General features: G+C 36.5%; 1 protein-coding gene across 3 annotated transcripts in view; it reads left to right on the top strand.

Annotated features, from left to right (window-relative positions):
• Positions 1–26,039, top strand: part of LOC150103081 (putative phosphorylase b kinase regulatory subunit beta) — an 860,602-nt gene that overhangs the window by 410,191 nt on the left and 424,372 nt on the right. For all 3 annotated transcript variants that reach the window (XM_090398411.1, XM_090398412.1, XM_090398413.1), the window contains exon 14: positions 10,015–10,161. In XM_090398411.1, the coding sequence (XP_090254537.1) occupies positions 10,015–10,161 (147 nt within the window). The remainder of the gene's footprint in view (positions 1–10,014; positions 10,162–26,039) is intronic.

Raw genomic sequence — 26,039 nt, 5'->3', positions numbered from 1 at the left:
CAGAAAAATCCACAGATTTTGCAATCTCTCAAGTCAATACCACATGATTGCTTTCACTAATTGGAGGTAACGAGGACACCTTACTTATGCATATATCCTCTGAACCAATAACCAGGTCCAACACTCTCACACCATGTGTCCCTTCAGTTATGTGCTGTTTCAAGTAATTATCTCGTAGATGTATGAACTCCATTTCCTTTTTGCTACGTGATATTCCCTCCTTCCAATTGATATCACCATAATTAAAATCCCCCATAATAATCACTGAACCTGCAGTCATTGCATTAATTTGCTGATGCATAAATTCAATATCTCCATCTGTAGCAGCATCCAACTGTATATTTGGTTGCATTGGTCACTATTTCACACCAGACCGCCTCAAATGAACTCTCATTCACATGTCTATCATCTTGATATACTACTTTCTTTGGCTGCAACACATCAGCTATCATCAACAGTACTCCTCCCCCTGTTCTATCTTCTCTATCCTCCCTGAAAATACTGTACCCATCACATTCAATTCCAGTGACCACATCTTCTGCTGACAGCCAAGTTTCACTAATGCCTACAACTTTTGGTGAGATTGCACTGACTAATGTCAAAAATTCTTCTCTCTCTCTTATTTCAAATGCATTGGTATACAAAAATTGCAGATTCCCTCTAGATCTTGTACCGGCTTTAGAACTCATATATAAGTCACTAATTTCAGTAGTCCCTTGCCGATTTTTATCCCGTCTCTTCTGCAATTTATTCTGCAAATAAGGATCAATAAATATACAATCAGTGCTAAAGTTTCTCTCTCTTACACTCAATCTTTTCAATATTAGTTTCCCTGCCCAATTACTTCAACTTGTTCAGAAAACAGTAACTTCTTCAATCACTTATGTCCTTCCATGTTCAGATGCAGTCCATCTCTAGCATACAACTGTCTTTTTCCTTCAAACACACTCCAAACATCAACAAATTCCAGACCTCTTTTTTTGCACATTCTTGCAATCATATCATTCATTATTATCGCTCATCCACTTAACTCGTAATTGTCAAAAAGAGGCAGCACACACATGCGCTATCCTCCCATTGACACTTTTCCTCTTCACAATATCTAACAATGTTCTTAAATCTTTTGGTACCTGATTTATACCACCACCACAGGTCATTTGTACCCACCATAACTATCATCTTGTCTGCTTCATGCCCTCTCTTTATTGCTAAAGCCCCTCTTTCTATTGTCCCACCAGCCAAGCACTCCTCATGCATACCACTTTCCATACACTTAGTCATAGAATCACCATATATCTTACCACTCTTAACTTCATTCAAGTCCACACAAGTGTCACTCATGGACTCATTTTCTACGCTATTCAGCATGAATCTCCCAGTTTCATTACTCAACGCTCTTTTACTTACTTCCCCCACCCCACTCTCACGACATCTCGTTTCTTCTAGACCTCTTGTGGTTTTATTTTGTTGACTCCCAATCACTCCCATACTATTTATTACTGCATCATTCGCCAAAGACTCACCCATACATAATCCTGTTCTAGTTACTTCAGCTAAAGTAATCTCTATAGTCCTATATGACATGTTAGACTAAGCTTATATGACATGTTAGTTGCAACTTTTTTGGTAGAATTTTATTTTTAAATTAGCATTTATGAAATATCTGAGTGATGTTGAATATCTCAAATGTAATTCAAACTGATTTCAAGTTATATATATATATATATACATATTCTTTATAAAAATCAACTGGATATTGGATCCAGCAATATTTCAAAGCTGAATGCAGAAACTGAATCACCACAGACTAGACTTGCACGTAATAGTCCAAGTGAGGTCTTATCAAGGCCTTGTAAAGAGGCAAAATTACTTCCTTATTTTAATGCTTAAACGAACCTTACACGTCAAGGTTCGTTTAAGCATTGTATTTACGTGTACATGAGTTGTATTTACAATTTTTGTTAACTTCCTGTCAATTAAAAGTGGCGCTATTCCTTGGTGAATGTGGCAGTCATGTCTAGTTAGGCTAGAAAACGTGTTTTTAAATTTAAATATAGTGTGGCTTTTTGTCTCAAATTGTGCTGCAGTTGTGCATCGGTTAGATACAAGTGTCCTTCAGTAGTGTTATTGTTTGGAACTGTGTTGTATATATTGTGTTTTCGCTGCCGTTTGTTTCACTACTTCAACGTGTAAAGATGGCATCCAACAAGAAACGTATGTCAGCGACGCCCAGGACTTCTACACAAAAGGCTGGCTCAGCGTTAGTTTTTTCGCAATGGATGCGTTGCGGAAACTGCTACATGTATGCGCCGAAGAATGCGAAGGATCTGTGGTCGGTCTGACTAAATGAGAAGAACGAAAATGTCGACGTATGTGAGAAGTGTCAGGATAGGCTGGAGTGTTTAGGAATGGAAGCTGACACTGGGACCGTAGCAGAAGAACTTCGGCAGGAGTTCATGAAAATGACCTTCATCTTCTGCATGAGGAATTGGAAGTGCTCAGTAAGGAGATACTGGAAGTTAAAATTGAGTTTTGTGAAAATGCGACCACTTAATGGGGAAGCAGCATACATACACCAAAGTTAGTTCCCATCTGTGATTTTCACACAGACACTGCCTGGCTTGAACATGCTAATTGATACGTGCATGTTTGACATACTATATTTCTTGAATAATGGCTTCACGCATTTAAGAGAAAACTAAATATAATTTATTATTCCTACATATTTTGCTCAGTGTGTTATGAACTTCTTTCAGGGAGAAGACAGAAAAACTAGTAACAATATTTAAATTCTAAATCCAAGAACAAGTCATACAGCATTCATGTAATATCACATTTTGGCCACAGCTGTCTTGTAGGAGGAAACACTATTAGAGCTTGGACGTGGGAATAAGTGTATATTTAATTAATTAAAAATAAATAAATAAATAAAAATATAAACAATCATAAACAGTTAATGGCAATCATTTCCCAAAACGTAGAAATAGGTATACAGTCCATCTGATTAAGATTAGGATGGTAGCATAGGGCTTCACATAATTCCAAAAATAGATGATCAAATTTGAACCTACTGTAGTGTAGCATCTTGGTACGGTTCCAGTGAACTCTGTGTCTAGTGTCGATGGCATGAGAAGCAAGGACCGAACTTTCAGAATCCAAACACCTTATATAAACTTGATGTTCTTCAATTCTAATAGTAGCAGAATGGCCAGTCTTTTCAAAGTAGCAAAGATGACAAGAATAGAGTATTGGGTAATCACCAGGCAAGGATAAAGTTGATAATGTATCTTTGATAGATGTTAAGAAAGATGACAACTTCTGTGCTGGTTTGAAGGTGGTGTACAAATTATATATGCGAAGAGTACCCACCTTCAAACCATCCCAGAAATTGTCATCTTTCTTACCACCTGGTATTTATCAAATACACTGTTCTTGTCATCTTTGAATCATCTTCACATGTGTGAAGTTATCATTAAAAAAATATAGTATGTCATGTCATACCTTCTCTTGAATTCATTCACACTATCTGCACTCACCACCTCCAAAGGCAAGCCATTCCATTAAATGCACCACATGGGAGAAAAATCTAGCTCTCATTCCCCTTTCTTGGTTGCACTCATTCTCAACTTCCATGAATGCTCTCTTGTCCTTTCCCCACCCTCCATAAAATGAAAATTTCTTTCTACTGTTATCCTGTTTGATCCTTTCAAAAGTTTGTAGATGGTCTCTCATATCACTCCTCTTTCTCCTATTTGTTTGTCCACAAATTTTCAGTCTCTCCTCGTGATCTACATTCCATAATTCTAATATCATCTTTCCTTTGCATCAACACTTTCCTTTGCATCCTCTCCACTGTATCTGAGTCACATCAGAAACCAGAAGACCAGATCTATGCCCAATAGTTCACATGAGATCATATCAAAGCCTTGTGAAGAGACAAAATGATGTCCTTATTCTTACATGTCAGAATTCGTTTCAGCAATGCAATTATCCTCTGAGTTACATTCGTAATTTTTGCTATATGACCCCTGCAAAATCCCTGGCCTGGTAAGTTTCTTCTATTATAATCCAGCCAATATAATATGTCACTGAATATCTCATTACAACAAATGTATAACTTTACATTTACTAACAGTGAATTGACAGTTGTTATCACATGCCTACGCTTATTTAAATCATTCTGCAAGTACACATGTCAGTTGCATTCCTTATTACTCTGGCTATCTTTGCATCATCAGCAAATAGCTGTATGTTATCTGTGAAATCCTTCCCAATACTGTTAATGTAATGATTGGATAACAGTGGACCAATGAGACTGATCTTCAGGGTTTACCACTGGTGAACTTAAATCTTGTAGACCCCCCACCACTTTTTGATATTGGTCACTCGGCTATCCCTTATCCAAACTATAATTTATAATCCACTCCCATATCCTTCAACTTATGCTAAATCCTGTTGAAAGCTTTTTTTAAGTCTAAAAGTATCATGGTGTATGCATTTTTCTTGTCTAACTCAACTGTGACATTATTATATAATGTGAGCAAGTTACTCAAACATGACTTTCCCTTAGTAAACCCATGCTGTTCATTGCAAAGTATAGATTCTCTGTCAACCTATTTCTGTATGCTATGTCTTACCAACTTTTCCAAAATCTTCACTACTACTCCTACTCCAGAGATACTGATAGATCAATAGTTAGATATATTAGTCTTTGCATCATTCTTGTGCAATGGGATTATCATACGTTTTGGCCAAGTCAAAGGCTAGTTCATTCAAACACTCTTTTAGCATCCATGCTGATATTCCATCTGTATCTATTGCCATATTCACATTGTGTAATAGCTCTAGTACCTCCTCCTCATACACCTGACTTTCTTCTACCTAGGTAGAGGTAGTGATGAGCTCAAGGTTGGATACACAAGTTGATAGCTCTTAGCCAAATAGACACAAAATGATCTCTTCTGCATCTGTCATCCATGCACCATCCCCATTGATGAGAGTTATTCTTTCAAATTCATTCTTTCTTTTATTTGCATCATAGAATTCTATCATTTGCATGATAGAATTCCTTTTTTGTTGTTTCAGCTTGCAAAGTCAATATTCTTTTTGCAGTCACACTTAGTTTTTTGTACAATAGTTGTAACCCTTCTGGCCTTATAATTTTCTTGGCTGACATCATCCTTAATGCATATGATATTCCTTCCACATTATCCTCATTCTTAAGAATCTCTTGCTTAATGAGATTGCACATCCATTTTACTCCCACCATGTTTATTCTTCAAACTCCAGGAACACATTCCAGTATTGCATCATTGACGTATTTATTTAAATACTGTCTGATATCCTTCTCATCTAGCAGCCAATACCCTAGGATTGAACCTAGTATTCTCCTTAGTTGGTCTCAATTTCCTATTTTGAAGTTCAGCATCTAACCTTTCGAGAGTGCTTGACCTAGTAATAGCATCTGAGAATTTGACTGTAATGAATATGACCATGTTGCCACCATGATCACTTTCACCTTTCACAATTGGTGAAAGTGATCATAAGGTCCTGACTTGGGAGGTGGCTAAATGTCTGAAATTTTTGATTAAGACAGGGTACATGTGGAATTAACGTGCTGGTAAGTATGACAAGCTTAGGAGATTGCTTGGTTCAGTGCCATGGCATGTAAAACTGCCAGGTCTGGATGTCGAAAGTGCTTGGGAAGTGGTCAAGGAGCGTTTACAGGAGGTAATGGCTGACTCTATACCTAGAGTCTGAATAGTAAATCAAGTAGGGGTTAAATGGATGAATAACACCATTAAGCTTGAGCTGCAAAAAAAGAAACAACTGTGGAGGGAATTTAAGGAGAAAGGTGACCTGCAAGCACACAAATGGTATAAAGCACAGGCCAGAAGGGTAACGAGTGTGGTAAGAAAAGCAAAAGGGGATTATGAAAGGAAATTAACCATGCAAGCTAAAGAGAATCCCAAACAATTTTTTCAATATGCTGCAAGTAAGAGAAAAACTGTATATGGCAGAATGATTTTAAGAAATGCCGATGGTAGGGTGGTCACTGAATCAGTTGATATAGTGGAATTACTGAGTGAACACTTTGCAAGAGTATATCATCCAGGTGGTGACATTGAAGGAATGAAGGAACCATCAGTTTATATGGGAATTGTGGTGAATGAAGTGGAGGTGAATAGTCTATTACAAAACCTTAATGTGAATACATCTGTGGGATTGGGTGGTATACCAGCACGGGTCTTATGTGAAGCTGCTAAAGAATTGTCAGTGCCCTTGACCATATTGTTCAATCTGAGTCTCGGGTCTAGTTTAGCCCCGAAGCGTTGGAAAGAGGGGAAAATAGTTCCACTGCATAAAGGAGGATCCAAGACTGCTGTTGCAAATTACCGACTGATCAGCATATCAGGAGTCGTTGTCAAGGTCTTGGAGAAAGTAGTCAAGAGAAAATTACAGGAATGGATTGATGAAAATGAGATACTGTATGGGGGACAGCATGGTTTTGTGAAGGGTAGATCATGCCTCAGTAACTTGCTCAAGTTTTATAACGCGGTGACGGCTGAACTAGACCTGGCTAAGGCCTTTGACACGATACCACATGGAATTCTAATCCGTAAACTGCAACATATGGGGATGGATATAGGGTTGGTGAGATGGATGGAGGTGGTTGATGGAGAGATATCAGAGAGTAGTTTACTCAGGAGTAGAGTCCAAAAGACGGCCTGTGACTAGTGGTGTGCAGCAAGGTTCTGTTCTTGGACCACTACTATTTAATTTGTTCGTTAACGATATAGGAAAGGATCTGAGAGGAACGGTTCATTTGTTTGCTGATGATGCAAAGTTGGGTAGGGCAATAGTGAATGCAGATGATATCAAAATTTTGCAGGATGATTTGGATAGATTGGAGAACTGGGCTAAGAAGAATGGATGTCAATTTAATGTGGCAAAATGTAAGGTTATGCATTTTAGGGTGAAAAGATTAGCAGCAGTATACCACATTGGTGGAACTGTACTCCAGGAGATTGATGAGGCCAGGGATTTGGGAGTGTTGGTGGATAGGGAGTTGAAGTTTGGGGGGGGGGGGGCACATTGCAAAAGTGGCTAAATCAGCTCATCGAATCACTTGGTTGCTGAAGAATACATTGACGAGCAGAGACAAGCAAGTTATTGTTCCTCTGTATCGAGCCTTGATAAGACCCCATCTCGACTACTGTGACCAGATCTGGTCGTCTGAGTTTCTTCTAGATGGGAAGGAGGTGGAGAGGATCCAGAGGTGAGGGACCAAAATGATAACTGGTCTACAGAATGAATCTTATGAGAACAGGTTGAAGATTTGTGGGTTGCAGAAATTGGTTGATAGACAGAAAAGGGGGGGGGGGGATATGATTGAGACATTCAAATTACAGAATGGTTTCTATAAGATTAATTCAGAGGATATTTTTGAGAACAGGACTGGTGGGTGGGAGGACTAGGGCCATCCATGGAAGCTGGGCAAGAGTGTGGTTAGTAAGGGTATTAGAGTTAGGTTTTTTACTTTTAGAGTGATAAATGCGTGGAATAAGCTGCCAGAGTCTGTTGTGGGTGCTATGACTGTGAATGAGTTCAAGGCAAAGTATGATTGATACTGTGTGAATGTCGAATAGTTGTGATGGACATGATGTTCAGGGCCTCCCTCAATGAGTCTAAGGACTCTTTGGAGTTGCCCGTAGTAATAATAATAATAAATGGTATCCATCCACTTAGCTAATTCCCACATCACGACAGCATGATAACTGTCACCAACCAGAGGGTTATAATAGTAATAATAATAACTGCAGACAGCAGTGGTTTGTACCTCATACATTATGATAAGTTTGATTGAGTCAGTGAATTATGACCAGACAAAATATGAATGGCATCATCTTAAAATTTATAAAAAAAAGAATGTATAATACTACAGAAGATTTTTCATCCAAAGTATAACAGTATCAACATCAGCATATTGAGTTGATCCACATACACAATAAACCTATCCAGATATATTACAGAACAACTTGCTAATGTCAGACCCCAATAAGGTCAAGAAGTAAATAGTAAACAATAAATTCATGGTAAAGAATAAAAAAAAAATCAAAAATGCCTTTTTTATAAAATGTAAACAGTTTAAACTGCACGTAATTATTATTATATTTATTATTGCTTAGAATCTGTATCAATTCTTGTCAGACAACACAAAAATCTGTCATACCACTCCTTAAATTCATTCACCATTCATGCTGCTGTAACCACCCTATCAGTCCTGCATGCCATGGTCCATCCATCTTACATGCAAAAAAAGCCTCACCACTTCCATTCACATCTTCCAGAGAGGGCCTCTTTTCCTTGCTCCATCCTCTTGTTCTACCAGGCAAAATATTTCCCCAGTGTCATTCCAATAACTGCTTCTGAACAATTTAAACATTTCAGTCATATCACTGTCTTCTGTTGCCAAAGTCAGATAATAAAAATGTTATTATTGTCATGATATCATTTTTGTTATCTGCCTCTTCACCCTATCCAAGGTTAATTTATGTCCTTCAAATACCAGTGATCAGATCTGATCACAGTTATCCAGATGTGATGTGATCAGGGATTTATACAATGTTGCAAGCACTCTTCTATCTCTGCTGGTCAATGTCTTTTTATATTACAGCAATCCTCTCAATACTGAAAAAGAATTGAAATTGAAAATTCCACCAACAGAATCAGCCTTCCGTTGGTAGATCTTAAATTTCAAGAACTTACATTTAGTTGTATTAAACTGACATCCCGATTCATTTCCAATCTGTCCAGCTTATTCAAATCCTTCTGAAGGACCACCACATTTCAACACTATTGCTAATAACCCTTTCCAGCTTCATATCATCAGCAAACAACTGAATTTCCCCTTGCAGTCTGCTTATTGACATAAAAGTTAAACGGTAGATACCCCACTACTGAGCCCTGTGATAACATACTTGTGACCTTTTACTACTTTGACACTGCTCTCTCTCATATTCATTTTTCTTATGTCTATCACACAAACAATTTCCAATCAGTTCACTAACCTAATATCTAAACTCATATGTGGCAACTTGAATATCACCTTATCTTGTGGCACCCTCTCAAATGCCTTTTTAAAGGTAAAAAAAAAAGAAGCAGTTCTTATGCCTTTTCCTTGTCAACAGTTCTTGTTACTTATAAAAGGTAAGCAGATCACTAAAACAAAAGCACTCCTTAACAAATCCAAATCATGTTGACCTTCACAGATAATATTCCCCCGTTATCTGCCCAATGCTGTACATTTTATCTCTCGCAAATTTCTCTATAATCTTAACAACTTCAGAAGAAATACATAATGGTCTATAGTTTGACACCTCCATTCTACCACCATCCTTATGCAATGGCCCTGTCTTACTCATCCATTCCTTGGGTATAACTTTCCCATAGCCATACTTCTGTTGGAAACTGGTTCAATGGAGCTATCAATTCTTTAGCACATTCTCTTAAAACACATGGCAAAATTCCATCATCTCTCATCCATTGCCTTATTGACATCCAGAGTTCTTAGCATTTGAAACACATTCTCTTCATGCACTTCTAAGCTTTGAATCCTTCCCATCCCTCTAGTAATAAAGCCTACTTTTCCAGGATGAAATATCCCAATGACGTGTTCAATAAACAAGTCCACTACATCATATGCATTGGTCACTCTATTTTCATCTAACAGTGTTCTTCTGCAATCATTTCTCATCCTGTTGGCTAATACTCCTTAAACAGCTAATTACTGATGTGGACACATTATTTTTAATTTAATATAAATTAAAAAAAGACTCATCTCCCAGATGAGTCTTTGACTCCATGAGGTCTTGGGAAATAATAATAAAATAATGGTATCAGAAACAGATTATTAGCCCATTTATATATAATTATTATTATTAATATTATAATAATTATTATGTATAATAATTATACATAATTATTATTATTGTTATTATTTTTTTTTTCTAGGGTACTGCCAGTGATCTTGTGGTCCAGGTAGTATTAATTGCTGAAAGCATGCGACTTCAAGCTATGATGGCTACTTATGGTATACAGACTCAGACGCCTCATGAAGTAGAACCTGTTCAGATTTGGCCTCCCAGCCAGCTGGTTAAAGTAAGCATATTTAGCCATTCATTACCAACATAGTATTTGAGTCATTCTATAAACCAGTCATCTCTGAAATTGATCAAATGAATGATGAACTAATTGACATTTGCTAGCTCAACATTTGTTTGATCCATTACAGACATGACTAGTTTGTGGTATAGGATGAATACTATACTGTTAGTAAATGATAAGATGCTGTGTGATTTTCTTACTGTCTGAGGAAAAATGTTCTTTTTGTATTGCAGAAAAATAAACATTTCCAAAACTATAGATTTTGATGTATTATATATTACAAGATGCTTAAATTAGCATACCAATGCATATGCACCTGTATTTTGAGGCACTCAACCTGCAATCAGTCTAAAAAAATACATTGTGTAAGGATTTTTACAGATATATATGCTCTTGACAGAATATTCCCAATCATGATAGAATATTCCCAAAATGTATTCTTACATTTTGGGAATATTCTGTCATGTTTTATTATAATTATTATTATTGCATCCTCCATGGAGTCAGCAGACTCATCGTGGAAGGTTCGTTCAACTGAACAACATATTTATCATACCAATTCTTAAAATCCTTAACACTCCTTGCATTAAAAACACATTCTGATAATAATGCATTCCATTCACTGACAATTCTCCATGTAAAAAATCTGCTCCTCACAACCCTCTTCACCACACTCTTACATGACTTCCAGGGATGACCTTGGGTTTCCCCTCTCGCCTTCTACTCTTTTTATAATCTCATCTGGATTAATCCAATAAAATCCTCTCACTAACTTAAATGTCTCTGTCATATCACTTCATTTCCTCCTACCCACTAAACTCTGCAATCCACATATCTTCACCTTCTCTCTATAGCCAGCATTCCAAAGTCCCGATATTGTCTTAGTCACTCATCTCTGGACCCTCTCTAATGTTTCTACATCACGCTGAAAACCAGGTGACCAGATTTGAGCACAATAGTCCAAGTGTGGTCTGAACAGTGCCTTATACAGTGGCACAACCACTTCCTTATCCCTCACATGTTAGAGTACTTCTTATCATAGTAGTACTATGATGTGCAGCCTTTGCAACACTAGCAATATGCTCTCTAAACTTCAGTCTACTGTCAACCATCACTCCCAAATCTTAAATATCATTCACTTTCTGCAGTATGGCACCGTCAATATAGTATGCATCCTTATATTTCTGCGCTCCAAAATGTGAGCTACTTGTAATTCTTCCCAACTTTTCCTGCATCATCAGCAAAAAACTGAATCCCCAGTCAGTCCACATGATATATCGTTTGCAAACAAGTTAAACAGTAGGAGCCCAAGAAGAACCCTGGGGAACAACACTGGTTACCCCTTTTTTTGAGACACTGTTCTTTCACACACAATCTGCTAGTATCATTCAGACAGCAATCTCCGATCCATCTAACCAATATGCTGTCTATTCCCATAATTTATCAAATGCTTTTGCAAAATCCAAGAATATCACTGTCTATGATTCTCCTTGTCTATCACACTTATTACTCTATCATAAAATGCAAGTAAATTGCTAAAACAATACCTACCCTTTACAAATCCATACTGGCCATCATAAGGAATGTTATGTCCATCAATCCAATCCTGTATTCTATTCCTAACCAATCTCTCTGACACCTCGACCACAAATGCAGTTATACAGACTGTTCTATAATTGGAAACTTCTGTCCTAGTATCATGCTTGTGGAGTAGTACTATTTTGCTATCTTTCCTCTTCTTAGGAATAATACCAACTGCAAGACAAAAAAAAAGTTCCTCTAGTCAACTAAAATTGAACTTTGGTCACCATTCTTCAGGCGGCCTAGCTCCGTAGGTGCACACCTGACTTCCACTAAACTACACAGGCTCGACCTCATTAGTCAGCAGTAATGCTAAAGTTTTAAATTATCTTCATTTAATTTCTCCTTTTGTAGCATTAGTTTGAAATTTTAACAAAAGTTATTCTTTTGTTAAAATGAATCCTACATGTGGGATTCATTTAAAAGCAGTATATAATCACTTTTTTTTGAGGTGTGTATACTACACAGTCATTATACTGGATGTGAAATAGAGGCACAAGATAAAAATTGGGCTTGTCATTTTTATTGCATGTATAGTGAAGTTAATTTGATCTGTTGGATTCAGAGAACAGCCCAGTTTTAATTATTTGGAGAGAACCAAAAGATCATGTAACAGATAATTACTTTTTTAGACTATCTCTTGGTTTTCTAAGAAAAACAGACATTTGATATTTATACTCAAACTTCGAATCTATCATAATACCTTTCCTCTTTTGATCTCCGAGCTCCACCTCTGCATCACTGCAAGGTATTATGGTACTGATAAATGATGAACTTGCTGCTTTGGGTGTGAATATGAAATCACAATTTTCAGATAAAAGAATTCATTAAGTTGTGAACAAATATCATCTGGTTGAACAGAATGAAGTAAACAATCCTGTCAGAAATTTGAATTAATCCATATACCAGTCTAAATTTGAGTCTCACCCTCAGCAGGGAAAATTATTAACTCTAGGAATGAAATTTTTGAAAACAAAATTCATACGTCATGCTTTGAGACATGTTACTTCTGTGACATAGCTTGTCCTTTTAGAAAAATAAATGATATTCGCAATCCCATAATGTAAATGCTTAGTTGTGGACTATTTTGAAAACAAACTTGAAAGAGTTTAGTTGCATAACCTTAACAGAAAGCCTTCTGTACACTCATAGAGTCAGTAAGAGTATGAAAAAAGAGACTTGTGCAAATATGATAAAGTTCATTGAGTGAAACTATTTGCATTTGCCACTTTGTTGTACTGTAAACGTTATTTATTGCTACTGTTATTATTATTTTTATATATAATTTTCTTTCTTACTCTACTTCCTCTATCTTACTATTGTTTATCCACCTTTCGTATTTATTAGTTGTATGCCTATGAACACTGAAAAATTTATTTGTCAGGCTGCACCATCAGTATATCATATGTTTGGCATAAAACTCAATAAAACTTCCGGTAGATCTCTCTCTCTCTTACTAGCATAAATTCCATCAACAAAGTTTATATAAACAGTCATGGTTCTTAAGTAATAAAACTGTGCTTTTAATGCCTTAGTTGTTTCCCGCTCACAAGTTAGATTTATTTAGGAACAGTGCAGTTGTAAAATAAAGGATCAGGCAGCACTCTTTTAACAGATAATTAAAACACGTTTATTTACATATAATACATGAATTAAACAATAGATTGCTTTCTCTATCCATTTATAAAATCTTTAGCATGAAATTAGAACCCTTTTACTTCAACATTAAATAATCTCTTTAACTCAAAAACTTATGTATTCTCTGCTTACAATTCCAACTTATTAAACTTCTAGTATACTCGCAAAGAGGTTAGCTAACTCTCTGTTAAGTTAATTTTATAAATTTTACGTAGGCTGTTCAATAAGTAATAAGACTATATTTATACAGAAAACAGATTACCTTTAATCGTCATCATTTACATATCTTTTTCGAAGTAACTACCATGAGACGCGATGCATTTGTCCCAACATTGCGTCCACTTCTTAAACACATATGAAAGTCCGTTTTTTGAGAGTTCTTTTAAAACCGCCTCTGCAGCTTTTACACATGCTTTGTTGCTTTCGAAATGGCGGCCTCTTAGTGGTTTCTTGAGCTGAGGAAACAGCCAGAAATCGCACCGTGCGAGATCAGGACTGTATGGAGGGTGTGGTAGGATATCTGTGTTGTTCTTCTGCAAAACGTCCACTACACAACCAGCAATATGTGGCCTTGCATTATCGTGGTGCAATAAGAAGCCATTCTTCAGCAATGGACGCTTCCTTTTGACGTGCTTGATGATAATCATTGCTGTGTTGATCATTGTCTCTGTGATGGACGTTGAAGGTCTTCCCTCATGTTCAAGATCTTCCACATTTTGCCTTCCTTCCTTAAAAATTTTATGCCAGCGAAAAACACTTGCCCTCGACATTGCTTCATCATGGAAAGCTTCGCGTATCATGTTAAAAGTGTCCGATGCCGATTTTTGCAAACGCACACAAAATTTAATTGCATAACGCTGTTCCAAGGACGCTTCCATTTTGAAGACTGGTCGCGGCTCATAGCACACCGAAACAAGCCTGCGTTTAGTCACATGACACTCTGGCACATCAGCCCGTATACGCCATCTATCAACCTCTTTTGTTAATACAGACAGCAACATTTCTTTATTCCACAGAAATTAATATTGTGATGAGTGGTTTCGCAACAATAAAATTAGTCTTATTACTTATTGAACAGCCCACGTATATCAACTTCCAACATGCCAATTGATTCTCTTAAAGACACTTCTTATTACTATTGAACAATCTCTTAAAAGTCTACAACGTACTATGAGAGGGAATATACAAAAAGTTTGAGCTTACAAAAGACTCTGCATCACACATTCAGTTAAAAGTCTTTTACTACAGTCGTATGGCATTTCTTTCATCTCAGATCTCGAGTTTCCTTCAGGAATGTCTGGCATTCAGCAGTATCTCATTGCGAAAATAATGGGCTGTGGACTGCGACCTTCTCCCATGGCAAAAAAAAAAAGAAAATCTTCCGAGCGAAGTTTCTTCGGGTAATTTACATCACCTTATTTCCTATGCTTAGGCTCGCCATAAGGCCTGGACGACTGGCTTTTCTATCTGCTGTTTCCAATAGTCTAATTGCTGCCTCCAATGACCTTAATTGCCACCAACTGACTCTCTTATGGACTTCCGAATCTGTTCCCTCTCTCTTTCTCTGGTGACCTGGAAGCCCCTTATGCTCAGCTCAGTCCCCTTTTATTCTCTGATCTCGGGACCTTGCACTAAGGGTAATAAACTCTGAAGAATTCGGCATGACTCTTTCATCTTCCTTTAAGTTGACTTGCTCTTTGTTCTCCTCTGTGCATTTTTTTTATCGTATTTTGCCAGGCGCGGAACTTGTCTAAATCTAGCAGACCTCTTTGATACTTCTCTTGTCCTTTTGGGCTGCGGAAACTTCTCTAAACCTAGCAGCACTCTTGGATACTAACTTTAATGGTGTTAGCGCAGAGCTTGTAAGCAACTCTTATATATAAAACTAATAAACAACTTTTCTTACACATAACTATATACAAAGTTCCCCGATGGGAAAGCATTGCCTTTTTTTGATGTTAAAACAGTAAATACATTCACTTCCCACAGGGTTAACTACATTAAATAAAAATACATACATACAAACAAGATTATTTTTGTAACAATTCACATGAGACTTGACCTCTGTAAAAAATCGATGTAAAGCGCTTTGGTATTTTTAAGCTACATTGAGATTTTACAGTACTTATGGATCATCAGAACAGTGACATTGCATTATGTTAAGAAAATATGACACCCCACCCCCAAAGGGTGGGTCTCACTTTTCCTGTAAATAACAGGAAAAGTGAGAGAGAAAAAGCACAAAACATATCCTTCTTAGTGTCACCATTGTGCATAAACTAAATCTTGTGAAAAACTTTAAGCACCATAACAAAAATGGACCTATGTATCAACTACTAGTTGACAACAAAAACCAGACTTAAGGAAGCTACATTTAATACTTCTCTAATTGGACTGCAAGTTGGATTAGTATTAAAATATGAAACTTTTGAAAATAATCCCATTAAAATACAACTGGTAGCCTGGAAATTATTCAATTATCCAAAATCCTTCAATATCAGAAATTGATATTGAAGGATTTTGGGCAACAGTAAAGTTGCTGCTGATCAACTTATAAGATCCCAAGATGGGGATCAAGATGCTTTGGATGATTCAATTCCATCTGCACTCCTTTCTTAGTGCAGTGAGTGATGAGCAGGTGGAACTCAGGGCAATACGATAATACAGCAGGAATAAGGAGAATGGATGTTAGTGATGAATGAATACAGTTTTTATACTTCAAAGAGAGAGAGAGATACAAGATGAATATGCGAGGAAATAACTGTAAAGCACTTATAAATTTGTATGTTTGTTTAGCTGTATTTTATATTTTTCAACATCATCAACAAGAACATCTTCTCCAACAGAAATATCAGGTTAAACAGATCAAAGCTTTCCATTTCTTTCTGTCATCCCATATTCTTGGTCATGAACACTGCTCTAGCCCAAGATTATTTTTTTCTAAAGCTTCTTTTATTTGGTCTCTCCTCCTTTTTGTGGTGTTCATCCTAGCCTTCTCCGCCCCTTCATTTTTCATGAAATCACATTCTTATTAGTGTTCTATCTAAATTCATTCCCATTATATCTCCAAATGTCAATCAATAAAAAAAAAATCTATACCAGGTATACATAATGTGTCCTGCTGTATATTTAAAAATTTTCAGAATATATTTTTGTGTCATGGTAAGCATTAAAAACATTTCTACCATAAGTTCCCTTTTGCTATATGTTGTGTGCACATAGAGTAACGTGATGCTTCCATAACAAAATACTTTTCATGATGAAAATTTCTGAATAATGTCTGTAATGATATTTTTAACATTAAAAATCTACACTTCAGTGTGCCTCACTGCCCAAAGTAAATTGTTTACACTGATTTAAAAAAAAAAAAAAAAAGCTTTGGCCCAGTGCAATTCTCTTGAATATCTCCTGATCAATCACTAGAAAGTATACTTCTCAAATATTTACAGTTTTCATTACTCTTACCCATTTAAGTCTGACACCATTAACCTGTACATTTTCTTTATGATTTAAAGCCATCCCTTCTCTTAATTTTAATACATAACCCATAGTCCTATGTTACGCATTGTATTCCATAGTTGTTCTTCTGAATGTGCCCAAATCACACATTATCTGCAAACACAGCTCTTATTTCTCCTGTCTGGTCTTTAATTATATCTGGGACATTATTCATCACCACAGTCAAAAGCAACAGAGATAAGAGATGTTCTTGTTGCATTCCATTATTAAGTGTAAACCTCCAAATTACTAAATGTAGTCTTTGCATAGCTCTTATGATGACCAAAAGAGTGAACTAATCTTGTTCTCTAATTTCTACTGTCCTAAGATACATAGAATCCACCTGTTTTGATCCTAGTTACAAAATTCTTTATAACTGCAATTTACCTTATGAAAATATTATTGTTTGTTTGTTTATCATTCTCTAAAACACATTTGGGTTCACTAGAATAGATGTATCTAATATGCACTTCATTCATTAGAACCAGGCATATACATAGTATAGTGAATTCTAATATGAACATTCTGGGAAAGCACATAAAAACACATAAAAATTGATACTGTCTAGTTGGAACGGGGGAAAATACATCCCTTTAATATAAGGAATGTTATTCTTGTTTTTGTATCCTTATTTTGCCCAAGCATAAGCAAATAAATAGCCCATGACTGGGCCACTTGTACATTGAGTAGTTAGTAGTTGACTGCACATCAAGTTGTTCCTTATTCTAGAATCCATAATACACAGCACACTCTCCTCTCAGGTATATATTAATTTGAGAGTCACTACACAAATTACAGCCTTTATTGAGTTTTCATTAGTGGGAATTAGACCCACAGAGATACTGAGAGCTGCTCCGGGGTCAAAAGTCATTGTCACATATGCAAATAATAAAGTAGCATGTCATTATATTATAATGTTGTGGATTAGAGTGAATTTTCCCAATTTTGGAAATAAGGATATAATTTATCGAAACAACTTGCCATGATTATAAGTTTGATATGGTGGTGCCATGTGTCACCACTACTATGAGACAGGTAGTAGAAACACTAGAGCAAAGAGAAGTTTTATTTGAATAATATTTTCAAAAAGTTGTAGTATTTTTCCAAAAATTTATTTATTAGTGATACTGAAACCGAATGTTCAGTAATTATCAAGGTTTTAGTAAGTTTTCTAGAAAAATTTCTGTAATACAGTTAATGAAGGCAAAATTGCAGTTAGAACTAGAGCAACCTAATGTACTGTGCAAAAATTGATTGTGGTGAATAGTGTAGATTTCTTTAAGGTAGTTTGTTGTCTGGAGTGGTTTGTATGTATGGGCAAATGTAGGAGATGTAGTTTATTATATGTAGAAGGTGTGGTATTTTAATGGACTGTGGTGATTTAAATGAAAGTTGAGAACAAGCAGCAAAAAATATTAGATGAAATACAAAACTTAGTAATGGGTAGAAGACTGAAAACAGTATCAGCCAGAAGGAAGAGTGAGAGAATTATGAATATGGAGATTATGATTCTGAAGATGGAAATGACTGTCTAATGATTGTGGAAGCAAAAGTGACATTATTGATGAAACATAAGTGGAAGTGATTGCTGATATGAAAGGGACCATGATTTAAATTAAGGGGATATTAAATCCCACATTTTAAAACCGAATAAGAAACTCAAAGATTGGAATCAGAGAGTTTCATGCCGATATAGAAAACTATAAAGTATCGGCGACACTAGCGTTAGCCAATGCAAGTGACCCTAGTACGTAGTACAATACCGGGCAACTCGTAGCAAAGGTGGTGAAGTTCTGATCGTTATTCTTAGGTATTTTCCATAATGTAAAAACACATTTCCTAGGAAATGTATACTGTTATTACATTATGGTGGGAGGTCACTACCCAGACCGGTTTCAGCCTTTTTTGAGGCTTCATCAGTGAGTAGCTAGACCAAATTGATACCAAAGTGTATAGTGAAAAGAACTTATATACTCTGCTGTACGAGTTTCCAAACAGGTGCAACCATTAAGTTACTTAAATATAAAGAGCTAATAAGCTTCAAGAATTGAAGAAAGAAATGTTTTAAAATGAGGTATGCAAAATGATGTGTGCTGGATACTAATAGAAGAGTATGAAAGAGTAAAATGAAAGATAGTGGGGAAGGAATAAGAAGTGGCAAATGATTCAAGAGTAGCACTTATGGAAATTCTATTATAAAAGATGGGATTGGTGAGGGAGTACAAAGCCTGTTTTCCAGGAGAAAGTATGAACAGGGTGATTGAAACTTTAGATATGAAAAGTAAATGTGTGAGGGAGTTGGTGGTGGTAGTAGTAGCAGATATTATAATAAATTTAGTTTAATCCTTTATCCAAGTGTGAGCAAACAAAGTTTGCGCCTGAAAGTATCTTCAGGACTGGGTTAAGGTGATACAACACCAGGGCAACTCGTTGCAAAGGTGGAGCAAGCTACCAACACTCCTATCTTAGTATCTCCTATAATGCAAAACACATCTCCTTGCGGATATGTCTAATGTTATGCATTAAGGGAAGGGCCACTACCCAGACCGGTTTCGACCTTTATTGAGGTCTCTTCAGTGGGAGCCAGGCCCAAGTCGAGATATCAGGCAGAAGCATTAGCAGGTCATCTCCACCTATAGGAATTGCCAATTGGTGTGCCACCCTTTTTTTAATAAATTACTCTGGATTTAGAGAAAGATGTTGAAAGTTTATTTTCCACTTGGTTAGAGTATAATAAATTTAGTTTAATCCTTTATCCAAGTGTGAGCAAACAAAGTTTGCGCCTGAAAGTATCTTCAGGACTGGGTTAAGGTGATACAACACCAGGGCAACTCGTTGCAAAGGTGGAGCAAGCTACCAACAATCCTATCTTAGTATCTCCTATAATGCAAAACACATCTCCTTGCGGATATGTCTTTGTTTGCTCACACTTGGATAAAGGATTAAACTAAATTTATTATACTCTAACCAAGTGGAAAATAACTTTCAACTTTTAGCAGATATTAATTTTGGTTGGGCATAGGGAATATGAAGGTGGATATCCAGAGATAGAAAGAGTACCTGGTGTATTGCCCAGGTATTACAATGATGAATTGAGGTGGAGAGCAAAGATCAGGAATGATCTGTTAGCAGAAATGTGTAAAGAGAGGAGACACACTGTGTCTAGAAGGAATGCTCCAGAGAATCAATGGCAACCTTGATACACACCTGTTTAATATGAGTCTTGTAACAGGGCAAGTCCCAAAGGAGTAGAAAGTTGAAAAAAAAATGTTCCACTGGATAGGCTACAAATTATAGGCCACTCTGTGTGCCTGAAATTAAGGTATTAGAGATGTTGGTGAGGACTGGTATTCAGAAATAGGTTGATAATCACAGTATTCTCTCTAATGGTTATCATGGTTTGTTAGGTCACAATTTAGCAATCTGCTTATGTGCTACAACAGCATGATGAATTCACTGGACAAGGGAGATGCATATACAGTGATATATTTGAATTTTTCAAGGGCATTTGATAGATTGCCACACAACAGCTGATAACTAAATTGAAATGGATGGGATTAGATAAGAGACTAGTGGGTTGGATAGGTAATTGGCTGTCAGGTATCAGCAGTTTGTGTATGGCAAGAATGGTGTCACAAAGGAGAAAGACCACTAGCTCAGTACCACAGGGATCTGTCTTGGGGCTATTCTTATATAACTTGTATTTTAATGATATTGCAACAGGCTTAACTGGAGATATGCAGTTGTTGGCAGTGCTGCAAAGTTAGGAAGAACTATTAGGAGTAGAGCAATGTTTTGGCCTTTCAAAAGGAATAGGGTGAGTGGGCAAATGTGTGGAGTTACCAATTTAATGTTGCAGAGTGTAAGGTCTTGAAATTTGGTAGGCAATGTTGGGATGCAGAGTATACAATTAATGGAGAAATTTTGAAGGATATGAGAGATCTGGGAGTGATGATAGACAGAGACTTGAAGTTTAGGCTCACATTGCTAAAATGGTGAGAACAACAGCAGATTAGGGCAATCTTGAGGAGGACCTCGACCTGCAGAAGCAAAGATGCTATGCTTTGTATGAGGCTTTGATCAGGCTGCATATGGACTGCTGTCACACATCTGGTCTCCTGGTTCTCAAGGGGATGAGGATATATTAGGATCTAGAGAAAGATCACTAGTCTGTTCCAAGTTTATGGAATGGGGATATGAGGACAGATTGTGAGAATACCATTATCCATTCCACCAAAGATCAGCCCCCTCCTCTCTCAGTGCCGAATATATAGAGTACTGTAATAGAGATTGCTTTTTATTTTTTATTCATCTCTATAAAGAGATTTTTACTCTGAGTGTTTAGTATTTAAACAAGGTTCAATTCCAATTGATGTAATGACTTTTAACTGTTTCTTTTAGAATCCCGAAAATCACTGACTCAAGACCAATACAAAAAATATACACATTTAATAAAACAAAAACAATATATACACTTTAAATAAAATTATATAACTACAAAATACTAGATCTCAAGGCCTTCTATAAATCTACACTTTAGAGACTTTCTTATCCAAAAATATTAACATCACCCATTCTACTCATTCTATTATTGGATTGTTTAACATATACTTAATCACATCTACCAGACTAGACACCTTGTTTTCACAATAACAAAATGTGCATAGTTAGTGTTTTTGTTAGGCCTTTTCCGAAAATATAAAATTTTCTTCTTCTTTCTCATAGGATCCTTTTTTTCTCCCTTATATAGCACACAATATTATTCCTCCTGTCCCACTGAAGTATAAATATTTCTTACCTCTGGCAGTTCTATTTGACGTACAATTTGCTGTACCAGAGGGGGGAGGGGAGTTTCTTCTTCTACTATTTTATAAACAACATATCTAAGTTGAGCTAATTCCATTGCCTTTTCCAGTAGAAATAACAAATAGATTCCGTCCTTAAGACGAAAGATGAAATTCTCCATTCAGCATTTCCTCAAACCAAATTAGAACATTGACTCCAATATCATCTTTTATAAACTAAACACTTGTTGATGGTCTCAGCTCCTCCAGTTTAAAGACTCACAGTTCTACGATTCCTTTTTGGAATCTTCTATTAATATTCTCCCAACTATCACATAAAACTTTAAAACTTCCTAAGAGTAAAATTTCTCCAGTCTGCATTCTTAAACTTCCATTAACTCTCTCCTGTTTTCCTCGTTACCCCGATACCAAATGCTCTCTTTCTCTGTCAGCTGTCAATCACCCATCAAACTTCTCAGTGAGCATGCGCACTCCATGTAATGGCAAGCAAGAAGTTACATATAATGGCTGACACATTGTCTCCGTTAGCGTAAATAGGATGTCTTCATAAACCACAACAAATATCTCAACACTTCACTTTTTTTTTTATTAATTTTTTTAAATTACAATAAAAAAAAACTCAAATTATTACAAATTATCCTATTCTAGTAAGTACATCAATTTCAAATGGTTTGCATTTCATTTTGACAATAATATCCAAAACGGTACATCACAAGTGTCGATATATGTGTTACGAAATCTAAACTAATAATATACTAACATAAACAATTGTAAAAATATTCAGAATTATAAATTATAATTATTTTTACAGTACCCTGTTCCTCCAAGCTGGCTTACTTCGGACAGACAAGCAGATCAGCAACCATCCGGTTAGAAGAACACAAGTCATACATCTGCAATCATGATTATGGTCAATCTGACCTTGCAGACCATGTTTTGGATACAACCCACAGGATCTCCTAGGAAAAAACCACTATGCTCCACCATAGTAAATTCAAAAAAGAAAGATTGATTTTAGAATCTGGGGTGGCACTCAGAAATCAACCAAATTTAAATAAATATAGTTGCATAAAACTTCTAAAAATTTGGGAAACATTAATTATCAGAGATTCCATGTTACATCCTATGCCACCTACAAATGCCATAGAGGGTGCACCACCTAGATAGGACTTTAGAGTCACCCACATGTTTCGCTTAGTATTGTATTGCATTTTACGGTGTTGTTACAAAAATTATTTGTAATCCATGAAGATGTCTTAATGACTGAGACGAAATATTGGAAGCATTAAAATGAATTTTAGTCTTTTCCCAGTGCTGAAAATATTCCATTAAACCTCCAACATGAAGGCTAGACACATCAGTTACCAGGATAACCATGGCTGGCAAAAAGCAACATGTAAAGAAAATTGCACCGTGGAATATAAGAAGTATCATGCAAAAAAAAATAAACTAAATGAATAACTAAACTAAGTCAGTACTGTTTAAAGATATGTGTAATAAACTAATCCCAATAAAAAAAAAAAAAAAAAATTCACAATGCAACCAATCACGACATACAGACCCTGCTAGAATCTCCTCGATAAAATCTAACTTCCGCATCCACTTTGCTAATATCTGTGGCATTAACACCAACATAAATGACTTTCGACATCATTAATATCCATCCAAACCAGATCTCTTATGCTTGATAGAAACCTAAATAGCATTTATGTCCACTACCATTGTCCAGATTACATACCTCACAATTCCTATTGCTACAAGGGTTTGTGAGCTCAAACCCTGGATGCGTGGATGCGAGAGAGTGGCTAATTTAGAATCCCTGATTTCAACCTCCTCTTGTTCATGATTCCTTGTCTTATTTAGTGGTATTCAGAACTCTGATAACCACTCAGACTTCTTCACATTCCTTTTCATGAAGCTCAACCATCTGCAATCCAGCCATCCAATTAGTGAGCTCATCTTTCTCATTGACCTTATCATTCGGTTCCTACTGGCTTCCCCTTTTCCATCACCACTGATCAAGCTTATGAGAGGTGGAAATCTTTGTCTTAAGCAGTGATGTAATGCAAATTGATTGTACATTTACATACATCAATTCCTGAGTTTCAGCTTCCAAATAGTAGCTGTACCTTTGGTCCCTTGATAAGGCTGCAAGTTTTGCTTGTGTGCACTGTCACTTTCCTTTCATCCTGATGGCACCACAGATATAAAAGAAAACCTCTTTTTTTTTTTTCTTGAAAAATAAGATATCAGAAAATTACTAAATAATGGACACTAAAAAGTCTTCTGACCCTGATGGCATCTCTTTCCAGTTATTCTCAAACAATCTGCTCCAGAACTAACACCTTTCCTGTATTGTCTCTGCAATCTATTATACATAGCTGGTACTTATCCCAGTGTTTGGAAGCAATCACATATCCATCTTATTCTGAAAAAGGAGAGATAGAAGTCTATTGTCAAACTGCTAACCAATCTCCATCACCTCAGTCTTCTCCAGAATGAATGAGAAAGTCATAAATGGCCAACTTTTCCATTACCTAGAGGTCCACCATTTAATCAACAGCCACCAACATGAATTCTGCCTCAAGATCCAGAGCTGACCTCATAGCTCACATTACCCACTACTGGACATGTGCTGTGGGAAGTTCAGAGAAACTTATGCTGTTGCAATTGATATTTTTACAGCTTATGACCATGTCTGACATTAAGGCCTGCTAAACAAACTGTCATCCTCTGTAATTGGATTGCCAACTTCCTTTCTGGTCATTCACTGCATTGTATGGTCAGTGGCTTCCTCTCATCAAGCTTCACCATCAACAGGAGTACCTCAGCACTCTGTTCTATCACCTACTCTCTTTATCCTATACATAAATGACCTACTCTCAATTACCACTAATCCTATCCACAGCTTTGCATATGATATTACTCTCCATTCATCCTACTCATTTGACAAACCCACCACTGGACATGTGCTGTGGGAAGTTCAGAGAAACTTATGCTGTTGCACTTGACATTTTTACAGCTTATGACCATGTCTGGTATTAAGGCCTGCTAAACAAACTGCCATCCTTTGGTCTACCTGTCACCCTCTGTAATTGGATTGCCAACTTCCTTTCTGGTCATTCACTGCATTGCATGGTCAGTGACTTCCTCTCATCAAGCTTCACCATCAACAGGAGTACCTCAGCACTCTGTTCTATCACCTACTCTCTTTATGCTATACATAAATGACCCATTCTCAATTACCACTAATCCTATCCACAGCTTTGCAGATGATATTACTCCCCATTCATCCTACTCATTTGACAAACCATGCGGTGCACAGACATCCCAACCATCAAGATTATCTACAGCCAGTGCTTTAAATATTGATTTGCATACTATCTTTCAAAAGGACGAGGACAATCGGGTCACTTTCAGTGTCGCCAGAAAGCAGTCTTGCCTTTTCTCTCACAAAAGGGGATCTCAGTTCACCTACAAATACTCTCAGTAATACACAAATCACCAGACAAGATCAGATCGCTCTGCTTGAAACTAGCAGAACGATCTGATCTCTCCTGGCATAAACACTACATCAGTAGCTTCCTCAGCATTCGAAAAACTAGGAATTCTTTTTCTTTCATGATGCTATTTTAAGCCCAACTCTTAATTCCATACAAATTCCAAATCTGCCCATCCTTAGAATGCTGCTCACATGTTTGGGGTTGTGCACCTAAAACTTCTCTAAGACTTTTAGACCCTGGCCTGAGGAGATCAATTAGATGATCCCTATCTTACAGATACATATCAGTCTCTATCTCATAGATGCAATTTTTCAGCTAGTCCAGTGTCTGTTTTTTGCTACTGGAAACACACTGAAGCTGCTCTTCCTGTTTTATTCCATCTACCTCGATCCTCTGGAATGGCATTCTTTAAAACATATTTCCAAACATTATGACCTGCAAATATTCAAAAAATAATGTCAATAAACTTCTGTCTGAGTCCTCGCCTGCACCCCATACATAACACTAATGTGCTTATTGGTCTTTTGATCTCTCATGTATGGGATCAGTTAAAAAAAAAAGCAAAAAAAGTACTAAAGAAATATATAATCATATACATATCTGTAGTGGAGTTTAAAAAGAGACAAAAGTGCAAAGGCAAGTATTTTGATAAATGAACTGAAGGCATACTCTGGTCTTCCACATGTTAGGTTTCAGATGACCATCATAAATCAAATCTTATTGTATAGTGGATCACTGCCTTTTTTTTTTCTCTCCTTACTTGAAGAAATGGATGAACCTAACTATGACTGCTTATAAAGTTTAATAAAACTTCTAAGCATTTATATATGTGCTTAAATGACATAAA

This window comes from Typopeltis vanoorti, chromosome 9 (assembly GCF_054136105.1).
Source record: "Typopeltis vanoorti isolate ZY-2024b chromosome 9, IOZ_Tvanoo_1.0, whole genome shotgun sequence".
NCBI classification, from domain to species: domain Eukaryota; kingdom Metazoa; phylum Arthropoda; class Arachnida; order Uropygi; family Thelyphonidae; genus Typopeltis; species Typopeltis vanoorti.
Note: the sequence above shows the minus strand (reverse complement) of the source record. Positions and strands in the feature narration are given on the sequence as shown.